The sequence below is a fragment of the Heteronotia binoei genome, chromosome 15 (genome assembly GCF_032191835.1).
Source record: "Heteronotia binoei isolate CCM8104 ecotype False Entrance Well chromosome 15, APGP_CSIRO_Hbin_v1, whole genome shotgun sequence".
In the NCBI taxonomy this organism is placed as follows: domain Eukaryota; kingdom Metazoa; phylum Chordata; class Lepidosauria; order Squamata; family Gekkonidae; genus Heteronotia; species Heteronotia binoei.
The window spans coordinates 60,515,667-60,540,759 of record NC_083237.1 but is presented as its reverse complement, the minus strand read 5'-3'; the positions used below and the strand labels follow the sequence as shown (position 1 = coordinate 60,540,759).

The 25,093-nt window shown below is 48.9% G+C and overlaps 1 protein-coding gene across 4 annotated transcripts in view; it reads right to left on the bottom strand.

Annotated features, from left to right (window-relative positions):
- CACNB1 (calcium voltage-gated channel auxiliary subunit beta 1) overlaps positions 1 to 25,093 on the bottom strand; it is a 105,368-nt gene that overhangs the window by 77,768 nt on the left and 2,507 nt on the right. For all 4 annotated transcript variants that reach the window (XM_060256058.1, XM_060256059.1, XM_060256061.1 and 1 more), the window contains exon 2: positions 8,986 to 9,072. In XM_060256058.1, the coding sequence (XP_060112041.1) occupies positions 8,986 to 9,072 (87 nt within the window). The remainder of the gene's footprint in view (positions 1 to 8,985; positions 9,073 to 25,093) is intronic.

Sequence of the window (25,093 nt, the reverse complement as noted above, 5' to 3'; positions counted from 1 at the left end):
AATACCCCCCAAGCTTCAAAGAGATTGGACCAGGGGGTCCAATTCTATGAGCCCCCAAAGAAGGTGCCCCTGTCCATTATTTCCTATGGAAGGAAGGAATTGAAAAGGTGTGCCATCCCTTTAAATGTGATGGCCCGAACTCCCTTTGGAGTTCAATTATGCTTGTCACAGCCTTGATCTTGACTCCACCCCTAATGTCTCCTGGCTCCACCCCCAAAGTCCCCAGATATTTCTTGAATTGGACTTGGCAACCCTAGTTTGATCCCAGCGGAAGCTGGTTCAGGTAGCCGGTTCAAGGTTGACTCAGCCTTCCATCCTTCCGAGGTCAGTCAAATGAGGACCCAGCTTGCTAGGGGGAAAGCATAGGTGACTGGGGAAGGCAATGGCAAACCACCCCGTAAAAAGCCTGCCGTGAAAACGTGATGCGACGTCACCCCAGAGTCGGAAACGACTGGTGCTTGCCCAGGGGACTACTTCTACCTTTTTATGGACAAATGTGGCCGCCCCCCATGTTTTTTGCCTTGAAAGCTGTCCTACGAGGGAGGGCAGAACAGAAATTTTAGAACAAAGCAGGAGTCAAGTCGCACCTTTAAGACCACCGAAGTTGTATTCAGAATTTTAGAAATGAACGAACGGTAGATTATCTGCTGCCCTCTGCTGGGCCAGGCTGAGAAACACAGTTCCCAAAGGAACCGTAAGGAGAGGTGACCTACCCTGGGGTCAAGCGGCTCAGACTCTAATTGGGGCTTACGATTCATCTCCGAGTCAGCCTGAACCTGTCACCTTCCCTTATTCACATCACCCTCCCAGACTGCCTTCTGGTGGGTGTTCGAAAATAACCCTCTGCCACGGCTCATCCCTATTCCCCTCCCACTCGATTGCAGAGCAGAGTTTAAGACGACTCGAGTAAATGTCTTCTGGTGCTCTGCTAGAGGCCTGCTCCAGGAATCTCCTCCATAGCAACCGCCTCCTACGTCATCACTATGGCAACGGCAGTCCGGGTCACTGCTCCACTCCTTCCTCCTCTGTTTCCATGGTCCTAACAGTTCCGTTTACACTGGAGAAGAAGGATGGGGGTTGGGGGGTAGTGTCCCCTCGAAGCTCAGTTAGCGTGAGCTCGCGCACAGATTTTTAGCCTCCGGCTCACACCTTTTGGTCTTAGCTCAGGAAGGACGACTCCAGAGCACACACATTTACGCAGAGCGGTAAAGCTGCAGTACTGCAGTCCAGACTCTCTGCTCACGACCCGAGTTTGATCCCGGCGGAAGTTGAGTTCAGGAAGCCGGCTCAAGGTTGACTCAGCCTTCCATCCTTCTGAGGCTGGTGAAATGAGGACCCAGCTTGCTGGGGGGAAAGCGTAGAGGACTGGGGAAGGCAATGTGATGCAACATCACCTCAGAGTCGGAAATGACTTCCTTTACCTTTTTTTTTTTTTTTTTAGCTCACAACTTTAATACCATTAGCCCACAAAGTAGAATTTTTGCTCACAAGACTGCAGCTTAGAGGGAACATTGGTGGTGGTGGAGAGAAAGAGATTACAAGACCTGGGGTGGACGTATAAATGGTCCCAATCCTGCACCACACCAGGCTGATTTTTTTTTGGGGGGGGAGTGGAAGTTATAGCAGACTTACGGTGACCCCAGGGGGTTTTCAAGGCAAGAGACAAAACACAGATGATTTGCCCTTGCCTGCTCTACACAGCAATCCCAGTTTCCCTTGGTGATCTCCCACCCAAATACTAACCAGGGCTGACTCCTGGTTAGACTAGGCTGAGCTATTTCATTTATTTTATTTTATTTTTAACCCACCCACCCCCTTCCCCTTTTTCAGGATGGTCTTTGCGGATTGCTGATTGATGGATTCGCCTCAGTGACTTTCGCCATCAGCCAACTGACAGAATAGCACCAGAAATGTTTACTGTTAATTTATTGTCAATTTTAAACTAGAATGGTTTTAAGACTAATGTTGATTTTAAAAGTTTGTATAATTATTGTATGGACATGTTGTTAGCCGCCCTGAGCCTGCCTAGGCGGGGAGGGCGGGATATAAATAAAATTATTATTATTATTATTATTATTATTATTATTATTATTATTAATAATTTCCATAGAACAGGCTCAGGGCGGGTTACATCATAAAAACCATCAACAGTAAAAAACCCAGGGGTGGAATTCTAGCAGGAGCTCCTTTGCCTATTAGGCCACATACCCCCTAATGTAGCCAATCCTCCTAGAGCTTACAAGAAAGAGCCTTGGAAGCTCTTGGAGGATTGGCTACATCAGGGGGTGTGGCCTAATAGGCAAAGGAGCTCCTGCTAGAATTCCTTACTTGGCTCTTCGTACAGGGCCTGCTGAGAGCTCTAGGAGGATTGGCTACATCAGGGGGGTGTGGCCTAATAGGCAAAGGAGGTCCTGCTAGAATTCCTTACAGGGCTCTTCGTACAGGGCCTACTGAGAGCTCCAGGAGGATTGGCTACATCAGGGGTGTGTGGCCTAATAGGCAAAGGAGGTCCTGCTAGAAATCCTTACAGGGCTCTTAGTACAGGGCCTACTGCAAGCTCCAGGAGGATTGGCTACATCAGGGGTTTGTGGCCTAATAGGCAAAGGAGGTCCTGCTAGAATTCCCTACAGGGCTCTTCGTACAGGGCCTACTGAGAGCTTCAGGAGGATTGGCTACATCAGGGGGGTGGGGCCTAATAGGCAAAGGAGGTCCTGCTAGAATTCCCTACAGGGCTCTTCGTACAGGGCCTACTGAGAGCTTCAGGAGGATTGGCTACATCAGGGGTGTGTGGCCTAATAGGCAAAGGAGGTCCTGCTAGAATTCCTTACAGGGCTCTTAGTACAAGGCCTACTGTAAGCTCCAGGAGGATTGGCTACATCAGGGGTGTGTGGCCTAATAGGCAAAGGAGGTCCTGCTAGAATTCCTTACAGGGCTCTTAATACAGGGCCTGCTGTAAGCTCCAGGAGGATTGGCTGCATCAGGGGTGTGTGGCCTAATAGGCAAAGGAGGTCCTGCTAGAATTCCTTACAGGGCTCTTCTCACAGGGCCTACTGGAAGCTCCAGGAGGATTGGCTACATCAGGGGAGTGTGGCCTAATAGGCAAAGGAGCTCCTGCTAGAATCCCACCCCTGAAAAAACCCATTTAAAATATACAGAATCTATCCAGGCCAGAGAGATTAGTAATGGCAAAACTAGAAGCGATGGGGCCTTATTGTCCTCTAGGATTCCCATCTGGACCACGTTTTCATTTGGGTTGCCACTCTGGGAACTTTTAAAAATGTTTAAAATGCAGCCGTGGGCAAATCTACTCCTGTATCCACTTTGGCACACTTATTATGCCCCTATCCTAAATGGGTTTATATTCAGATAAATCCCACAGAATCCTCACATCTGCATAAACTGTAGCCTCAGCTTTCAACAGCAAGTGTTGACTCCATGGTGGCGGAAAGTGTCGTCAGGCCATAGTCAACGGATAGTGACCCCATAGGAGTCAAACTCATTTGTTATGAGAGCCAGGGCTTTTTATGTAGCAGGAATTCCTTTGCATATTAGGTTACTCCCCCCCCCCCCGATGTAGCCAATCCTCCTGGAGCTCACAGAAGGTCCTAGAATAGGAGCCCTGTAAGCTCTTGGAGGATTGGCTACATCAGGGGTGTGTGGCCTAATATGCAAAGGAGCTCCTGCTAGAATTAAGAACATAAGAACATAAGAACATAAGAGAAGCCATGTTAGATCAGGCCAATGGCCCATCCAGTCCAACATTCTGTGTCACACAGCGGCCAAATATATATATATATATATATATATATATATATATACACACACACACACACACACACACACACACACACACACACACTGTGGCTAATAGCCACTGATGGACCTCTGCTCCATATTTTTATCTAACCCCTTCTTGAAGGTGGCTATGCTTGTGGACGCCACCACCTCCTGTGGCAGTGAATTCCACATGTTAATCACCCTTTGGGTGAAAAAGTACTTCCTTTTATCCGTTTTAACCTGTCTGCTCAGCAATTTATCTCTGGACCCTGTACTAAGAGCCCTGTAAGCTCTTTGGGGATTGGCTCCATCAGGGGTGTGTGGCCTAATATGCAAAGGAGCTCCTGCTAGAATTCTATCTCTGGACCCTGTACTAAGAGCCCTGTAAGCTCTCGGAGGATTGGCTACATCAGGGGTGTGTGGCCTAATATGCAAAGGAGTTCCTGCTACAAAAGAAGCCCTGATGAGGGCCGGACTGACATAAATGAGACCTTGTCGGGCCAGGCCATATTGGGCAGGGCTGGACCATGTCGAACTGGGCCATGTGTGTACCTATTTAAGGTTAGGTAGCAGAGATATAAACTTTATAAAGGACACAGACAAACACAATTAATGATTTAAAAAAACCACCTTAAAACATGCTTAAAACATTAACACTCAAAGGTCTTAAAGGTGCTTTCTTTGTAGTTCTCCTGTGGGATCCAGGAACTGGGCAAAGGAAGCTCTGGGGATGAGGAGGGGGAGGAGCCTCAGCCAATAGAAGGAAGAGAGGCTTGGCTTAGTAGCTCTGCTGTGCGACTGAGAGAGCCTGGCAAAGCAAGCTATTCCTCCACCCTTTCCTCCCCAAGGGAGGAGCCTTAGCCGATGGAGAAAATAAGAGACTTTGCTCTATAGCTCCTGTATGATTGAGCAAGCCTTGCAAAGCAAGCTGTGATGCAGAAGGAAGCAAGAGAGAGGGAGAAGGAAGCAGATGACAGCCAGTCGCTCGGGGGCCTGATAGGAGCCCTCTGAGGGCCTGATTTGGCCCCCGGGGCCACATGTTTGACACCCCTGGCTTACGCACAGTATAGATACAATGGTCCTTTTCAAATTTTAAAATGTGACAGTAAAGCCAAGGGATGAGGGACAAAAAGGGACAGCAATTAACTTCTACTGTGATTGTCGGGTGGCCGGAGAGCCACTGCCACCATCCCCACCCCAAGTACAGAGCACGGCATGTTGATTCCAGCTGGTAGAGAGGTGGGAACACCTGCACCAGCTTTCCATCTGTCCGTCCAGGCCTGGCGGCTTTGTATAGAGAATACAGTGTGGATTCTGTGCTGAGAGATGAAACGAAGGCTCATCTCCCTCCAAGGCAAAGATGTTTCTCCCCCTTGGCTTACCAAATGCATTTTCCAGACAGAGCGGCTTCGCTTATTTAACAGTCAGGCCAGACACCCAAATGAAGGGCGAGTTACCATGGCAACTTCACTGCTTCCCTGTGCGGTGGTGGCGGGGAGGAAGGGGAGGGTTCGGCTTGGGTTTAATTTGCCGAGGCCAGAAACTGATAGCGACGTTCAAACCAACACTGTGCGTGTACGTGTGTGTGTGTGTGTGTGTGTGAGATCCCTATATTCTTTAGGCCAGATGACACATTTCCCCCGCTTTGAGGACAACTGGAAAACCGCAGCGTCTGCATCCGCTGGAAGAGGGTGCGTTCTTGACTGCAGATGAGTCTACATCCAGCTGGTACAGCCACTGTGCATGTGTGAATGGCTGTGGATAGCTGGACAATATAGGAAGGTGAAGGGGGAGGGACGGTGGCTCAGTGGTAGAGCATCTGCTTGGTAAGCAGAAGGTCCCAGGTTCAATGCCCGGCATCTCCAACTAAAAGGGTCCAGGCAAATAGATGTGAAAAACCTCAGCTGGAGACCCTGGAGAGCAGGGGAGGGATGGTGGCTCAATGGTAGAGCATCTGTTTGGGAAGCAGAAGGTCCCAGGTTCAATCCCTGGCATCTCCAAAAAAGGGTCCAGGCAAATAGGTGTGAAAAACCTCAGCTTGAGACCCTGGAGAGCCACTGCCAGTTTGAGTAGACAATACTGACTTTGATGGACCGAGGGTCTGATTCAGTATAAGGCAGCTTCATATGTTCATATGTTCAACGGAAATTCTCTAAGATTTGAACTCTCATCATCTAAAAGGGCAAATGCAATTCTGGGCTGTATCAAGAGAAGTATTGTGTCCAGATCACGTGAAGTGATGGTATTGCTTTACTCTGCTCTGGTAAGACCTCACCTGAAGTATTGTGTTCAGTTTTGGGCACCACATTTTAAGAAGGATATAGACAAGCTGGAATGGGTCCAGAGAAGGGCAACGAAGATGGTGAAGAAAGGCTGAAAGAGCTGGAGATGTTTAGCCTGGAGAGGAGGCAGCTTGAAGGAGAAGATGAAGATATTGGATTTATATCCCGCCCCTTTCCCATCACCTCTGTGCAAGAGTCAAGCCATCCAGTTTGGTGTAGTGGTTAAGTGCACGGACTCTTCTCTGGGAGAACTGAGTTTGATTCCCCACTCCTCCACTTGCACCTGCTGGAATGGCCTTGGGTCAGCCACAGCCCTTGCAGAGTTGTCCTTGAAAGAAGAGCTTCCAGGAGAGCTCTCTCACCCCCACTCAGCTCACAGGGTGTCTGTTGTGGGGGAGGAAGGTAAAGGAGATTGTGAGTCGCTCTGAGATTCAGAGTGGAGGGCGGGATATAAAACCAATATCATTATCTTCATCAAAATGCCGTTTCTGTATTCTGAAAGCACCTGGGCCCTCCATATGCTGCCGCTTGGGATTTCGAAGCATCCAAAACCGCCTGCCTGCCTGGCTAGCTTTTTTTTTTTTTGAGCTCAAAACACCTTGAAAGAGGAGATGTGATGGGCAAGTTTGGATTAGGCCTTAATTCAAGAATCCCTTTTCGATCTTTCCCTGTAGTTGGTTTTGCCGGGGGGGCGGGGAGAGGGGGAGATAATGGCAGTAGCTATCAGCAAATGGAAATACAATGGGAAGCAAGAGATGCCAAGCGCTATGATGGAAACTAGAAGGAAGAAGGGAGGAGCCTCTCCCCATATGTAGCCCAGAGAGCACTACGTTCAGAGTCCCAAAATCTTCTTAAGATCCCCGGACCGAAAGAAGCTCGATCGTCCACCACCAGAGTCAGAGCGTTCTCAGTAATAGCCCCTGCTCTGTGGAATGCCCTCCCTAAATCAATAGGGCCCAGTAGGATCTGCCAGAGTTCTGCAGGGCGTATAAGACCGAACTGTTCAAACTTGCTTTCAACGGTTAAGGGGAGGTGGCCCTTATCCCACAGCACTGACAATCTCACTGAACTAACGTAATTGAAATAACTGAAACCAGAACATCAACGTTCACCTCAACAAGGATATTATAGCATTGGAGAAAGTCCAGAAAAGGGCAACTAGAATGATTAAAGGGCTGGAACACCTTCCCTATGAAGAAAGGTTGAAACGCTTGGGGCTCTTTAGCTTGGAGAAACGTCGACTGCGGGGTGACATGATAGAGGTTTACAAGATAATGCATGGGATGGAGAAAGCAGAGAAAGAAGTACTTTTCTCCCTTTCTCACAATACAAGAACTCGTGGGCATTCGATGAAATTGCTGAGCAGCCAGGTTAAAACGGATAAAAGGAAGTACTTCTTCACCCAAAGGGTGATTAACATGTGGAATTCACTGCCACAGGAGGTGGTGGCGGCCACAAGCATAGCCACCTTCAAGAGGGGTTTAGATAAAAATATGGAGCAGAGGTCCATCAGTGGCTATTAGCCACAAGAAAAATTTGCCACTGTGTGACACAGAGTGTTGGACTGGATGGGCCATTGGCCTGATCTAACATGGCTTCTCTTATGTTCTTATGTGCATCTTGATCTTTTAATGACTATAAAATGTATGGAAATGATTTTATTGTATATTTCGGGGGGGGTTTTAATTTTATGTTGCTTTTATTTGTTGTTAGCCACCCTGAGCCCATCAGGGGAGGGCGGGATATAAATCTGATTAAATAAATAAATACCCCGCCCTTTACTACCCGAAGGAATCTTGGAGCAGCTTGCAATCACCCTCCCTTCCTCTCCCCAAAACAGACACCCCATGAAGTAGGTGGGGCTGAGAGAGCTCTGAGAGAAGCTGTGACTGACCGAAGGTCACCCCAGGAGTTGCACGTGGAGGAGTGGGGAAATCAAACCCTCTTCTCCAGATCAGTTTGGTGTAGTGGTTAAGTGTGCGGACTCTTATCTGGGAGAACCGGGTTTGATTCCCCACTCCTCCACTTGCACCTGCTGGAATGGCCTTGGGTCAGCCAGAGCTCTGGCAGAGGTTGTCCTTGAAAGGGCAGCTGCTGTGAGAGCCCTCTCCAGCCCCACCCACCTCACAGGGTGTCTGTTGTGGGGGAGGAAGGGAAAGGAGATTGTGAGCTGCTCTGAGACTCTTCGGAGTGGAGGGCGGGATATAAATCCAATATCTTCATCTACCTCACAGGGTGTCTGTTGTGGGGGAGGAAGGTAAAGGAGATTGTGAGCTGCTCTGAGACTCTTCGGAGTGGAGGGCGGGATATAAATCCAATATCTTCATCTTCTTCTATCAGAGTCCACGGCTCTCAACCACTACACCAAACGAGAGGTATTACCCCAAAAAACAGGGGGAGAGGAAAAAACCCTAATTCTGCACCAAAGAAATCTATAGAAGGCGATCAGAAGAAATGTTTTCAAATTGCTCTTTTGTAAAATAAAAAATGTGCTGATGTACATTGACGGCAGATGAAAGACAAAATGAAGGAGGCGTGAGTAAATGGGGAAGGAGAGAGAGGAAAACGATGGAGGAACTAGGGATGTGTACTTGGGAGGGAAGCCCACCCAAGTCCACCGAAATCCGCAGTCCATCTGGCTCTCATCCCTTGAGTAAAACTAGCCCCTTGCACTTGTAACAGTCGGAAAGAAACAGCAAAACTTGCAGTGAAAATGGTGTCCGCTAGGAGGAGACAATCCAAAAATCCCAATACATCACTAATGGAAACATGAAAGGGCCATAGTTTACTTTTCTTCCCACATGCCCTGAACAAAGAAGCAATTAACAAAGTGGGAGGAGAAACAAATTTCCTCACTTAAAAACCGCCACAGCTTCTTCCGGCGGCCTGTTTCGACCCAGTTCCCGCTCCTTCCGCATGCTCTTACCTGCCTGACGAAACTGTTGGAAGTCGTGTCCGAAGAGGTGCTGCCGTCGGAGCGTTTGAAGCGGCTCTTCCGCTTGCTGTACTTCCCCTACGAAGTCAAAGAGGATGCAGAAAATTAGCGGCGATGTACATGCGGCAGGAAAGCAAGATCCGTCGGCAACAAGTGTGCGCAGTTCACTGCTCACCACAGCACTCCAGCTATGGTCTGAACCTAAAGCATTTGGCACAGCTCTCCATAGTATCTAAACTGAACAAAAAATGCATCTTGACCTCGCAGGGTTGTCGGGTCCCCCGTCGGCCACCGGTGGTGGTGGGGAGGGTTATAGCTCCAGGTTTGGAACTGGAGGGACCGCCTTTCCCCATATATGCGCCAGAGGTCGTTGCGATTGGTTATGCAACATCTCCTGACCACCCCTGGCCCAAAGGACATAAGAACATAAGAGAAGCCATGTTGGATCAGGCCAACGGCCCATCTAGTCCAACACTCTGTATCACACAGTGGCCAATAATTTATATATACACACTGTGGCTAATAGCCACTGATGGACCTCTGCTCCATATTTTTATCTAACCCCCTCTTGAAGCTGGCTATGCTTGTGGCTGCCACCACCTCCTGTGGCAGTGAATTCCACATGTTAATCACCCTTTGCGTGAAGTAGGGTTGCCAAGTCCAATTCAAGAAATATCTGGGGACTTTGGGGGTGGAGCCAGGAGACTTTGGGGGTGGAGCCAGGAGACATAAAAGCTCATACCTTGAATAAAATTTTGTTCATCTGAAAGGTACCACTGGATACTAACTTTATTCTATGGGTGAACACAATCAAGCCTATAAACTGGCACGCTTTCACCATTCAGGACTGCCTGATCAGAACTGGCCAGCTTGGGTGTGTTGGAAGAAACAGTTCAGCTGTAGCTAAGGTTGCCAGCTCTGGGTCAGAAAATATCTGGAGATTTTGGGGATGGGGCCTCTTGGGTTAAATGTAAAAAAACCCCAACCATTTGTTTTGAAAGCATAGAAGCTTTACGCAGTATCCCTGATCTTCCACATTTCCCAGTTAAAAGGGAAATGCCGCTCCAACAAATTACAAAGACGACGATTCCGATGGTAACAAGAGAAAGAAATTTTACTTGCAAAAATAGAAGCTGTGACGGAACCGGCCCGATTCTGCCTTCAGACCCAGTCCCGTCAACTCCCTGCTGAGTCGCCAACTCCTGGAGGGAGCTATTTCTCCTCCGCCCACTTGGGCTCGCTGCCACCACCTGCTCAGTCTAGGGGTTCAGATTGAGAGGAACAGGACTCCCAATCCCCCTCTACAGCTCTGAGGCCAGGCCTCAAGGTCCTCTGCCACCCTGTACTTGGGTATCACAGAGACCTCAGCACTTCTTTGGGGAACCCCTGGAGGATTGGCACCTTATCCAACTGCATGCCTTCCCCCCCTTCCCTGGGGCCCCCTTCATAAAGCAGCGTGGTCTAAGCGGTCGGGATCTATGTGGTACAGAGTTTGACTGCCAGCATTCAAAACAGTAAAAAATTTTAATTAAAAGAAAAGAAGAACAAAACAAAAACAGTTGCATGTAAAAGGTTAACACAGCACAGCACCCGCACAGCAAACAGCATGACAAAAAAAAGGTGGTTATAAACGCATCCTACTGTCCCTGGTCTAAACGTGCCCTGCCTTGTGGTTGACTTACGTGGTCTGACTGCCTGGGGTCCTCCTCATCCTGAGTAGGCCTCTCCCACAGTCAGGAGCCCACAGGCTCACAACCTCTCCCTTGGAAGGCCAGCTGCAGACTCCCTCTCTTCCTGCCTACCTCAAATACAAAGAACAAAAGAACTTCCTGCCGCTCTAGGAGGCTTTCCCCCTAGAGGTGCTGGTTTAACTCTGGAAGGGAGGAGGGGTTGGAGGGAGGCTAGGCCAAAGCCTACTTTAGTAGTTTAATGATCCCTCCCAATGAAGCGCCAACATTGACTAAGATGGCGTTTCTCCACAGAAGCACATTGTACATGACACATTCATGGACGCATGTTTAACTTATTGTGAACAGATCAACTTCGAAAACATGAACTTGCTACAGCTCCAAGCCCAAGTAAGAGAGAGAAGAAGAGAGATCCTATACTTGATGAAAACAGAGTCTCAACATCGATGAGAGGGTGGGACCACCTGCTAAGCGCACCCCAGTGAGAATTTCTTGAGCCTTTCCCTCCCAGATTCTCTTGCATGCAGAGTTACAATATCCAGGGGTGGAATTCTAGCAGGAGCTCCTTTGCATATTAGGCCACACCCTCCCAATGTAGCCAATCCTCCAAGAGCTTACAGGGCTCTTCATTCAGGGCCTCCTGTAAGCTCCAAGAGGATTAGCTACATCAGGGGTGTGTGGCCTAATATGTAAAGGAGTGCCTGCTACAAAAATAAAAAGCCCTGGCTATAATCCTCCTTTGCAGCTTTAGAGAAGGGAAAACTGGGGCACAAAACCCTGAAATTTACAATCTGGAAATGGTTCGCGTGCCAAGAGCCCACAAGTGAAACCCAGCGCTAGCAGGGGAGGTTACGGATGCCGGGAGCAACACATTTCAGTCATGGCTGGGGTGGGGGTGGTGTAATCTAATTACTGCTACATCTGTGTATCGTTTTCACATGCTATTTTGGCACGGCGCCCACTCCAGCTTCTGTCAAGGTACGATGATCACTTTAAAATTCACAGCTTCAAATCTGAAAAATGAGTCAACGAAGACTCCTCCTGAACGGATGAGAAATTGCATGCGAAATTGCTAGAATCAAGTGGGGTTTTTTTGTAGCAGGAACTCGTTTGCATATTAGGCCACACACCCCTGATGTAGTCAGTCCTCCTGGAGCTCTCAGCAGGCCCTGTACTAAGAGCCCTGTAAGCTCTTGGAGGATTGGCTCCATCAGGGGTGTGTGGCCTAATATGCAAAGGAACCCCTGCTAGAATTCTATCTCTGGACCCTGTACTAAGAGGCCTATAAGTTTTGGGGGGATTGGCTACATCAGGGGGGCGTGGCCTGATATGCAAAGGAACCTCTGCTAGAATTCTATCTCTGGACCCTGTACTAAGAGGCCTATAAGTTCTTGGGGGATTGGCTACATCAGGGGTGTGTGGCCTGATATGCAAAGGAACACCTGCTAGAATTCTATCTCTGGACCCTGTACTAAGAGACCTGTAAGCTCTTGGAGGATTGGCTACATCAGGGATGTGTGGCCTAATATGCAAAGGAGTTCCTGCTACAAAAAAAGCCCAGGCTAGAATCATATCTTGGTACCACAATCACCTTTCTGGGTCTTTGCCAAGACAACTTTGTACCTTCAATGCTTTTGGAGGGTTTTTTACAGCCCACACTGAATTAGGTTTCCAAAATATTTTGTTCCTTGTACCAGATCTCTTACTAAGAAATTTTAAAACAGGGTTCAAAATTTGATTTTAAAAGCAAAGCAGGCAACGTGACAAGCTGGAGTCACAAAAGAGAGATTTCCCGGAGGCCTGCCTTAAACAGTGCACATTCCCAAATATTTTTGCCACAAAACATATCTCACGCCATACCACAAAATGTATCTCCTGTCACATCAGTGACCTCTTTTACTTATTTTAAATGCTTTTAACCTGCTTTTCTCCTGAGAACAGGATTTGCAAATGACTCGAAAAGAATTTAAAACAGAACCCATTCGATTCATCTTGAAAGCAATAAACTCCACTTCTATGTATATGAAGAAATTGAAATCGGGTTCCGTTTAACAGTCTGAATAACCGAGGAAGATATAATTGAAACGTTTCAGAATATCTGGAATGGGTGTCTTGAAGGCTGAATATACTTTCTGTCTTCTGCCCCTTTATTGGAAATTTATGGACTTAATAGCAATCTTGTATTATGAAAGAAAGTTATTGGGGGAGGAGCAATGGAGATGTTATGCAATGAAGTATTTGTACAACTGGTAATATTGCTACAATTTTGATGTATACTGTTAATGAGTTCTAAATATATATATATATGAATTTTAAGCTCTTGGAGGATTGGTTACATCAGGGATGTGTGGCCTAATATGCAAAGGAGTTCCTGCTACAAAAAAAGCCCTGGCTAGAATAATATCTTGATACCACAATCACCTTTCTGGGTCTTTGCCAAGACAACTTTGTACCTTCAAGGCTTTTGGGTTTTTAAAATATATATATATGAATTTTGATACTGAATATAGTCATATATAGTAGAAATCAAGACACTTTAGTTATTTGTATTTGCATTATATTTGAATGACTAGTGATACTTAGCTGATGTCTAATTTACATAGTCTAGACCAGGGGTGTCAAACTCATTTGTTATGAGGGCCGAATCTGACATAAATGAGACTTTGTTGGGGTGGGCTATGTTGAACTGGGCCATGTCTGTACCATTTAAGATTAGGTAGCAGAGATATAAACTTTATAAAGAGACAAACACAATTAATGATTTTTTTTAAAAAAACAAAAAACTTAAAACATGTTTAAAACATTAACACTCATTGGTCTTGAAGGTGCTTTCTTTGTATCTCTCCCACAGGACACAGGGAACTTGGCAAATGAAGCTCTGGATCTTTCCTTCCTTCCCCAGGGGATGAGGAGGGGGAGGAGCCTCAGCCCATAGAAGGAAGAGAGGCTTGACTCAGTAGCATTGCTGTGCAATTGAGAGAGCCTTACAAAGCAGGTTATCCCTCCTCCCCTTCCTCCCCAAGGGAGGAGCCTCAGCCAATGGAGAAAATAGAGGCTTTGCTCTGTAGCTCCTATGCGATTGAGCAAGTCTTGCAAAGTAAGCTATTATGCAGAAGGAAGCAAGAGAGAGGGAGAAGGAAGCAGATGACAGCCAGTTGCTCGGGGGGCCTGATAGGAGCCGAGCCCTCCAGGGGCCTGGTTTGGCTCCCGGGCCACATGTTTGACACCCCTGGCCTAGACGCTTAGACCACACCCCCTTCCTTCTGTTTCTGCTCATTTTCTCCAGGGAAGCTGATCTCTGCCAGCTCTGCCAGTTGTAAACATGGGAGATCTCCAGGCCCACCAGGAGGATAGCAACCCTAACTGGACACAAGCCTACTGAGGCCAAGTGAAGACACTGAGTCCTGGGAAGAACAAAATAGAAGTCGATTGCAGCTTTAAGACCAACTTAGTTTTATTCAGAACGTAAGCTTTCGTGTGTCCTGTATAAGGAAAAGGATTGCCAGCAGAGCATATTAGGCCTCATGCCCCTGATTTAGCCAATCCTTCTGGAGCTTATAGAAGGCCCTGGACTAAGAGCCCTGGAAGCTCTTGGAGGATTGGCTATCTAAGAGGGGTGTGGCCTAATATGCAAAGCAGCTGCTGCTAGAATTCCACCCCTGATGTAGCCAATCCTCCAGGAGCTTACAGAAGGCCCTGGACTAAGAGCCCTGGAAGCTCTTGGAGGATTGGCTACATAAGAGGGGTGTGGCCTAATATGCAAAGGAGCTGCTGGTAGAATTCCACCCCTGATGTAGCCAATCCTCTAGGAGCTTACAGAAGGCCCTGGACTAAGAGCCCTGGAAGCTCTTGGAGGATTGGCTACATAAGAGGGGTGTGGCCTAATATGCAAAGGAGCTGCTGGTAGAATTCCACCCCTGATGTAGCCAATCCTCTAGGAGCTTACAGTAGGCCCTGGACTAAGAGCCCTGGAAGCTCTTGGAGGATTGGCTACATCAGGGGTGTGTGGCCTAATATGCAAAGGAGTTCCTGCTACAAAAAAAGCCCTGGCTAGAATCATATCTTGGTACCACAATCACCTTTCTGGGTCTTTGCCAAGACAACTTTCAACTGATCTCCAGACTGCATAGGTAGCTGGCTTGTTATTTATTTTGAAACATTTATTCCACTTCTCCAGGAGACAATGGCTGCTTTGAAAGGTGGACTACATGGCGAAATACCGGGGCTGCCAGGTCTGCCCTGGCACCAGCAAGTGATGCGGCCAGATCCAGTTTAGGAAACTCTTGGAGATTTGGGGGTGGAGCCTGGGAAGGACGGGGACTTCAGTGAGGGACAAGAGTCCCCCCTCCAAAGCACCCGTTTTCTCTGGGGGAGCTGATCTCTGTAACCTGGAGATGAGCTGTAATTCCAGGGTATCACCAGGTTCTATCTGGAGGCCGGCATCCCTTCACCGTACCCCGTTAAGGTCCCTTCCCTCCTTCAAACCCACTCTCCCAAGCTTCACCCTCAAACCTCCTAGTACTCCCAAAGATGGCAACCGTAGGCTAAGACGGAAGAACAGACTGAACCGCTTCAGACAGTAGTTCGGTGTTTCTGTACCAGGCTGCTCCTTCCCTTTAAACAGCTCCCTGCAAGCAGAAAAGTAGCACTGCAGGAGACTTGTCCAACCCTTTTCTGTACTCGCTGTGCTAGCTTTCTGTTTCAAGGATTTTTTTAAAAAACCCCACGCCTGGGAGTCCCTTCTAAAACCCGAACTTCCGGCCACATTCTGAGATGACACATTGCATTCTCTATCACAGGGATATCATACTCGTTTGTTATGAGGCCCAAATCTGACATAAATGAGACCTTGTTGGGCTGGGCCGGGCCATGTTAGGTAGCAGAGATATAAACTTTTTAAAGGACAGACAAACACGACTAAAGATTTTTTTTTAACTTAAAATAAAACATGTTTAAAACAGTAGCGTTGGTCTTAAAGGTGCTTTCTTTGTATCTCTCCCATGGGATCCAGGGACCTGGGCAAAGGAAGGTCTGGCTCTTTCCCTCCCTCCCCAGGGAACCAGGAGGGGGAGGAGCCTCAACCAATAGAGAAAATCGAAGTTTTGCTCTGTAGCTCCTGTACAATTGAGCAAGGCTTGCAAAGCAAGTTGAGATGCAGAAGGAAACGAGAGAGAGGGAGAAGGAAGCAGACAGGAGTCAGTAGCTCGGGGGCCTGATAGGAGCCCTCCGGGGGCCAGATTCGTCCCCTGGGCCACATGTTTGACACCCCTGCTGTAACACTTCTTGTCCTCAGGGCTGAGATCTAATCATCAGGAACTTTAAACTGGAATGCCAAGAAACTAAGAGAGCCCTGGGCGGGTGCTCCTGTCCTGTGGATCCATCCACCTACCAGTAGTGGCCAGGAAGATCGTTTCTTCCCCAGGGTTTTCACAGATTTTGCAAAACCCTTCCTTCAAACCTGCGCTTGGCAGCCCTCGGGAGTTCCTAGAGTAGATATTTTGAGTTGAGCTGTCACTTGCGACGCTGACTGGAAAGCTCCGATGCTGTTTTTAGTTCCGCGAATGGCTACCGCTATAGAAACCGTCTGCTTTTTACTTGGATTTAGTCATTATTGCTCATTTCCTCAAGCTGCCTCAAACACAAAAACCTTTCTTTCAAAGGCATACATCCCTGAATGAATAAAACAGGTATTTAAAAAATACAAACTCCCATTTAAGTTCCACACGCCTCTCTCTCTATATAAATAAACACATAGAGGGCTTCCGTTTAAAGAGGACAGAGACGTATCCACAACAATATATCCTTCGGTAGTGTACATGTGTACATACGCACAACCATTCTGCTGTGGACGGTTGCCAACCTCCAGATGGTAGCTGGGGATGACCTGGGAACGCAACCAGTGAGAACCATTTTGGTGTAGTGGTTAAGTGTGCGGACTCTTATCTAGGAGAACCCGGTTTGATTCCCCACTCCTCCACTTGCACCTGCTAGAATGGCCTTGGGTCAGCCATAGCTCTTGCAGAGCTGTCCTTGAAAGGGTAGCTGCTGTGAGAGCCCTCTCAGCCCCACCCACCTCACAGGGTGTCTGTTGTGGGGGAGAAGGGAAAGGAGATTGTGAGCCGCTCTGAGACCTCTTCGGAGTGGAGGGCGGGATATAACTCCAATATCTTCATCTACCTCACAGGGTGTCTGTTGTGGGGGAGGAAGGGAAAGGAGATTGTGAGCTGCTCTGAGACTCTTCGGAGTGGAGGGCGGGATATAAATCCAATATCTTCATCTACCTCACAGGGTGTCTGTTGTGGGGGAGGGGAAAAAAAGGAGATTGTGAGCCGCTCTGAGACTCTGAGATTCTGAGTAGAAGGTGGGGTATAAATTCAATATCATCATTCCCTCTAGGCTGAGTTAGAGTGAGCTAACTCACCGTTTTTTACCCTCTAGCTCACACATTTTTGTCTTAGCTCGGGAAAAACGGCCCCAGAGCAAACTAATTGACGCAGAAGATCACAACTTTAATGCCAGCAGCTCACACGGTAGAATTTTTGCTCACAAGACTCCACAGCTTAGAGGGAGTATCGATTGCAACCGGTCTCCGGGCAATCAGTTCATCTGGAGAAAATGGCCGCTTTGGAAGGTAGAGTCTATGGCATTGCGCCCATCGAAGCCCCTCCCCTCCCCAAACCCTGCCCACCTCAGGCTCCACCTCCCCAAATCTCCAGATGTATCCACCTTGCTTCTGGCGACCACATTTTTTCCTGCATACCAACCACAACAATGCAAAAGTCATGCACACTAACGGCACCTGATGCTTTCCCCACCCGAAGCAGCAAACCTTGCTTGTAGACCGCCAGGGCCGGCCCTAGACTATGCTGACTTCTGTCACCCACCCTGCACTGGTAACACCATGAAGTCACATGGGGGGAGCATCCAATCTGGTGCCCCCAGAAGGCTGGCGCCCTGGACAATTGCCTAGCTTGCTTAACGGCAGGGCTGGTCTTGTAGGACAGGGGAAGGCAATGGAAAACCAGCCCGTAAAAAGTCTGCCGTGAAAACGTCCTGATGTGACGTCACCCAGGATCGCAAACGACTGGTGCTTGCACAGGGGACTACCTCTACCTTTTAAGAAGAAAGAGCACAATAAAATGGAGAGGTTCCGGAGCTCCGCTTCCTCCTGTGAGCTCCTGTCCAAAACGAGGCCTGCTCTTACTGCCCCTTCTTCCCTGCTCAAACCCAACGCTCCCTGCTGGTTGTGGCGCCTCGTCCCTTCCCACACAGAAAGCACGTATCGCCAGGTTGCTCTGCAGAGAGGGGGACAAGGTCCTCTTTTTCACCTGCTTCTCCATGAATCACTCCCCCCACCCATGTCCCCGGGATGCCTCTCGCCCCCCCCCACCCTCTGGGAGAAGCGCGCGGAAAAATCCAGACCCTGCCGAGACACCGTGGGCCTAGAATGAACTAGACGCTTCCCAAGCACGTATCGGGAGTGTGGGGGGGAGAGAGAGGAGGACAGCTGCTCGGGAAGCCAGTTGCTCCCGGAGGCCCCCGCAGACATGGTTGGCGTAGTTCTGAAGCCAGGAGGGGCAAGGCAAGGCAAGGAGGCAGAAGCCGGGTGGGTATTTTTAGCTTTTCCTCCCCCTTGTTCTAATTACGGCACGTGCGTCACTGGAGGCTGCGGCAAGCGGTTGGGATTCACCACCTGGGGGGGGCATGAAGAAGCAGGACAAAGGAAGAGCCTGGAGGAAAGGGGCTGGCTCCTCACCATCTCCCCCCCACCTTTCAAATGCATTCAGCATTGCTCTGGCTCAAGGCTTTTTTTTGTAGGAAAAGCCCAGCAGGAACTCATTTGCATATTAGGCCACACACCCCTGACATCACCATTGTTTCATATGAGGCTTTTTTGTAGGAAAAGCCCAGCAGGAACTCATTTGCATATTAGGCCACACACCCCTGACATCACCATTGTTTCATATGAGGCTTTTTTGTAGGAAAAGCCCAGCAGGAACTCATTTGCATATTAGGCCACACACCCCTGACATCACCATTGTTTCATATGGGGCTTTTTTTGGCAGGAAAAGCCCAGCAGGAACTCATTTGCATATTAAGCCATACACCCCTGACCTCACCATAGTTTTGCACAGGGCTTTTTTGGTAGGAAAAGTCCAGCAGGAACTACTTTGCATATTAGGCCACACCCCCTGACATCACCATTGTGTCACTCGGGGCTTTTTTGTAGGAAAAGCCCAGCAGGAACTCACTTGCATATTAGGCCACACCCCCTGACATCACCATTGTTTCACTCAGGGCTTTTTGTAGGAAAAGTCCAGCAGGAACTCACTTGCATATTAGGCCACACCCCCTGACATCACCATTGTTTCACTCAGGGCTCTTTTTGTAGGAAAAGTCCAGCAGGAACTCACTTGCATATTAGGCCACACCCCCTGACATCACCATTGTTTCACTCAGGGCTCTTTTTGTAGGAAAAGTCCAGCAGGAACTCACTTGCATATTAGGCCACACCCCCTGACATCACCATTGTTTCACTCAGGGCTCTTTTCGTAGGAAAAGTCCAGCAGGAACTCACTTGCATACTAGGCCACACCCCCTGACATCACCATTGTTTCACTTAGGGCTCTTTTTGTAGGAAAAGTCCAGCAGGAACTCACTTGCCTATTAGGCCACACCCCCTGACATCACCATTGTTTCACTCAGGGCTCTTTCCGTAGGAAAAGTCCAGCAGGAACTCACTTGCATACTAGGCCACACCCCCTGACATCACCATTGTTTCACTTAGGGCTCTTTTTGTAGGAAAAGTCCAGCAGGAACTCACTTGCCTATTAGGCCACACCCCCTGACATCACCATTGTTTCACTCAGGGCTTTGTTTGTAGGAAAAGTCCAGCAGGAACTCACTTGCCTATTAGGCCACACCCCCTGACATCACCATTGTTTCACTCAGGGCTCTTTTCGTAGGAAAAGTCCAGCAGGAAATCACTTGCATACTAGGCCACACCCCCTGACATCACCATTGTTTCACTTAGGGCTCTTTTTGTAGGAAAAGTCCAGCAGGAACTCACTTGCCTATTAGGCCACACCCCCTGACATCACCATTGTTTCACTCAGGGCTTTGTTTGTAGGAAAAGTCCAGCAGGAACTCACTTGCCTATTAGGCCACACCCCCTGACATCACCATTGTTTCACTCAGGGCTCTTTTTGTAGGAAAAGTCCAGCAGGAAATCACTTGCCTATTAGGCCACACCCCCTGACATCACCATTGTTTCACTCAGGGCTCTTTTTGTAGGAAAAGTCCAGCAGGAAATCACTTGCATATTAGGCCACCCCCCCTGACATCACCATTGTTTCACTCAGGGCTCTTTTTGTAGGAAAAGCCCAGCAGGAACTCCTTTGCATATTAGGCCACACCCCCTGACATCACCATTGTTTCACTCAGGGCTCTTTTTGTAGGAAAAGTCCAGCAGGAACTCACTTGCCTGTTAGGCCACACCCCCTGACATCACCATTGTTTCACTCAGGGCTTTTTTGTAGGAAAAGTCCAGCAGGAACTCACTTGCATATCAGGCCACACCCTCTGACGCCAAACCAGCCGGAACTGTGTTCTTGCTAAAAAAAAAAAAGTCCTGCTGTTGCTAGGGTTTGCTGGAGCTAGATATGGGTGGGGAGTGTTGTCGTGCAGCGAGCTGGGACAGGATCCGTGAGGGGTCCCCTGTTCCAACACTCAGTGAAATCCCTGAGGAAAAACCACACACCTCGTGTGCAACACTTCCTCTGAGCTGCGGAGTCTTGTGAGCCAAAATTCAACTTTGTGAGCTGCCGGCATTAAGGCTGCGAGCAAGCAATCTGGTTCCTGCAAAAATTCGTGTGCCCCGGGGCCATCTTTCCTGAGCTAAGACAAAAACGTAGGAGCCGCAGGCTAATGGTGAGCTAGCTCACACTCACTCAGCTTAGAGGGAACGCTGCTCGTGGCGAGTCTCAAATAGTTTCTCTTCTCCTATGAGAAGCACCGCTTCGGATGCTCCCAACCAGAACAGGCCAACTGAGTTCAAGAACTCTCTGTTAACTGCCACTTAGCCTAAGAACGAGAAAGAGCCCCGTGGTGTAGAGTGGTAAAGCTGCAGTACTGCAGTCCAAGCTCTGCTAACGACCTGAGTTCGATCCCGGCGGAAGCTGGGTTCAGGCAGCTGGCTCAAGATTGACTCAGCCTTCCATCTTTCCCAGGTCGGTAAAACGAGTCCCCAGCTTGCTCTGGGGGTATAGTGTAGATGACTGGGGAAGGCAATGGCAAACCACCCTGTAAAAAGTCTGTCGTGAAAACGTCGTGACATCACCCCAGAGTCGGAAACAAATGGTGCTTGCACAGGGGACTACCTTGACCTTTAGCCTAGGAACAGAGCTAGAAGGGACCCGCAGGGCCATCTAGTCTAACCCCCTGCACGATGCAGGAAATCCACAACTTCTCCCCCTTCTTCAAGTGACCCTCTGCTCCATGCGTAAAGGTCAAGGTAGCCCCCTGTGCAAGCACCAGTCGTTTCCAACTCTGGGGTGACACAGCAGGCTTTTTATGAGGTGGTTTGCACTTTACCCCCAGCAAGTTGCCTAGAGGAGGGCAAAAAACCTCCAGGATCCCTAAAGCCAAGCTGGCCTTGGGGAAAATTCCTTCCTGACTCCAAAGTGGCAACTGGCATTACCCTGGGCATGTAAGAAAGGGCCATAAGATCCAAGCACTGCTTCATCCCTTTCACGATCTACCTCAATTCACTGAATCAGCAATGGAATTATCTCTCAACTCCAACAAGATCCTCCTTTTAGTTGCCCATCAATAAGTTACAGAGACGGGCATCACCGTTCCTTATATCTGACCGGCAGATCAAGGTAGCCAAGTATCCCTAAATCCTCTCAGGCAGGGCCTTTTTTTGTGGCAGGAATGCCTTTGCCTATTAGGCCACACACCCCTGATGTAGCCAATCCTCCTGGAGCTTACAGCAGGCCCTGTACTAAGAGCCCTGTAAGGAATTCTAGCAGGACCTCCTTTGCATATTAGGCCACACACCCCTGATGTAGCAAATCCTCCTGGAGCTTCCAGCAGGCCCTGTACGAAGAGCCCTGTAAGGAATTCTAGCAGGACCTCCTTTGCCTATTAGGCCACACACCCCTGATGTAGCCAATCCTCCTGGAGCTTACAGCAGGCCCTGTACTAAGAGCCCTGTAAGGAATTCTAGCAGGACCTCCTTTGCATATTAGGCCACACCCCCTGATGTAGCCAATCCTCCTGGAGCTCTCAGCAGGCCCTGTACTAAGAGCCCTGTAGGGAATTCTAGCAGGACCTCCTTTGCCTATTAGGCCACACACCCCTGATGTAGCCAATCCTCCTGGAGCTCTCAGTAGGCCCTGTACTAAGAGCCCTGTAAGGAATTCTAGCAGGACCTCCTTTGCATATTAGGCCACACACCCCTGATGTAGCCAGTCCTCCTGGAGCTCTCAGCAGGCCCTGTACTAAGAGCCCTGTAAGGAATTCTAGCAGGACCTCCTTTGCCTATTAGGCCACACACCCCTGATGTAGCCAATCCTCCTGGAGCTTACAGTAGGCCCTGTACGAAGAGCTCTGTAAGTTCTTGGGAGGATTGACTACATCAAGGTGTGTGTGTGGCCTCATATGCAAAGGAGTTCCCGCTACAAAAAAAGCCCTGAGGCCACACCCCTCTGATGTAGCCAATCCTCCTGGAGCTTAGAGTTAGGCCCTGTACAAAGAGCTCTATAAACTCTTGGAGGATTGGCTACATCTGGGGTGTGTGGCCTAATATGCAAAGGAGCTCCTGCTGCAAAAAAAAGCCCTGCCCTCAGGTATATTCATCTAGCTGGATCACCCACCCACACCCTTCAGAGCAGAAACCGAGCCACATCCCCCCCCCACCCCCGATGCCGTCAGGCTTGCGGGTCCCCTTGATCTGTTGCCTTCCACCACCTCGGTCTGCTCGCAAGACTCACCCACGCTTGGCATGTCTCACGCTACCTAAAATAAACAGAATACATTAAACCAAACTCCTCGCTGGTCTGCTCTCTTCCCATCCCAGTGCAAACCCGTCTAACGATGTCACAACGCTCTGCAGCTAGATCAGGCTTCACCATCTCCCACAGTGCGGAGGCAGCTCTACTAAGGAGCGAGTCCCCATTTTTGGTCACACGCACATGAACACATGAAGCCGCCCTATACTGAATCAGACCCTCGGTCCATCAAGGTCAGTCTTGTCTAATGTTCTGTCTAAGCCAGGGGTGTCTAACTCATTTGTTATGAGGTTCATGTTGAGCTGGGCCATGTTTGTACCTATTTAAGATTAAGTAAAAAAACCTTAAAACATTAGCACTCATTGGTCTTAAAGGTGCTTTCTTTCTGTCTCTCCCATGGGATCCAGGGAACTGGGCAAAGGAAGCTCTGGCTCTTTCCTTCCTTACCCAGGGGGCCAGGAGGGGGAGGAGCCTCAGCCAATAGAAGGGAGAGAGGCTTGGCTCAGTAGCTCTGCTGTGCAACTGAGAGAGCCTGGCAAAGCAAGCTCTACCTCTCCCCCTCCCTGCCCAAGTGAGGAGAAAATAAGAGGTTTTGCTCTGTAGCTCCTGTGCGATTGAACAAGCTTTGCAAAGCAAGCTGTTATGCAGAAAGAAGCAGATGATAACCAGCTGTTTGGGGGCCTGATAAGAGCCCTTCAAGGGTCTGATTCAGCCCCTGGGCCACATGTTTGACACCCCTGCTCTACGCTGTGAAGTCTTGTGAAGCAATAATTCTACTTTGTGAGCTACTGGCATTAAAGTTGGGAGCGAGTGATCTGGCTACTGCATAAATTAATTGGCTCTGTCTGGGGCCATTTTTCCTAAGCTAAGACAAAAATGTGCGAGTTGGAGGCTAAAAAAACTGAGCTAGCTCACACTAACTCAGCTTAGAGGGAACACTGATCTTGTCTACTCAGACTGGCAGCAGCTCTTCAGGGTCTCAGTCAGAGGCCTTTCCTATCACCTACTGCCAGGTCCTTTTTAAGTGGAGATGCCGGGGATTAAACCTGGGACCTTCTGCATGCCAAGCAGATGCTCTGCCACCAAGCCACAGCCCCTGGTCCATTGGGCTTGCTCCCAGGACACTGTTCTTAGGACCACAGCTATGGTTTCCCAAGTCCAATCACCCGCTCTCTATAAGAGAAGGGAACTGTTGATTGTGCTCCGCCAGCGGACCCCCTCCCCCTGGCCCACCTTTTGTTGGATGGTCTAGTGTCTGCCAGCTAGTTTGGTGTAGTGGTTAAGTGCGTGGCCTCTTATCTGGGAGAACCGGGTTTGATTCCCCACTCCTCCACTTGCACCTGCTGGAATGGCCTTGGGTCAGCCATAGCTCTGGCAGAGGTTGTCCTTGAAAGGGCAGCTTCTGGGAGAGCACTCTCAGCCCCACCCACCTCACAGGGTGTCTGTTGTGGGGGAAGAAGGTAAAGGAGATTGTGAGCCGCTCTGAGACTCTGAGATTCGGAGTGGAGAGCGGGATATAAATCCAATATCATCATCGTCATCTAATGCGATTCTTGCAAAGAAAGCTAGACTAGGTGGACCACGGTCTGATCTGCTCTCCTTAGGCAAGAGTGTGGCTGCAAGACCATTTAACACGGATTAGCTACGTTTGAGCTTTTGCGGGATCCTGAGGACTTCTTCTTGCATTGTAAACGTCAAACATAATGACAGCCCTTGTGGATTCTGGTGAAAACAAAAAAGCAAGACAGAACCCAGCCTGTCCTTCCCGAGAACCTTCCGTCTAACTATTCAGGTTTTTTGGGGGGTTTTTTAAATGGACTCTTCTGACACATTGGGGTGGGACGGTGGCTCAGTGGTAGAGCATCTGCTTGGTAAGCGGAAGGTCCCAGGTTCAATCCCCGGCATCTCCAACTAAAAAGGGTCCAGGCAAGTAGGTGTGAAAAATCTCAGCTTGAGACCCTGGAGAGTTGCTGCCAGTCTGAGGAGACAATACTGACTTTGATGGACCAAGGGTCTGATTCAGTATAAGGCAGCTTCATATATGCTCATATCCCTACCAGCGTTCTCTCTGAGCTAAGTGTGAGCTAGCTCAGTGTTTTTTAGCCTCTGGCTCATACATTTGTGTCTTAGCTCAGGAAAGATGGCCCCTGAGTTAACCAATTTATGCAGTAACCAAACTGCTTGCTCGCAACTTGGATGCAGGGTAGCTCACAAAGCAGAATTTTTGCTCACAAGACTCCACAGCTTAGAGGGAGTCTCATACTTCTACTGATTTTACTGGTGGACTCTTCGGCTGGTTGCAATAACTGGAGAAGTAAAAGCTCAGGGTGATCTTCTCAGTTGTCACACCTCAAGAGCCACGTTCCCTCTAAGCTAGGGGCCCCCAAGCCACAGACC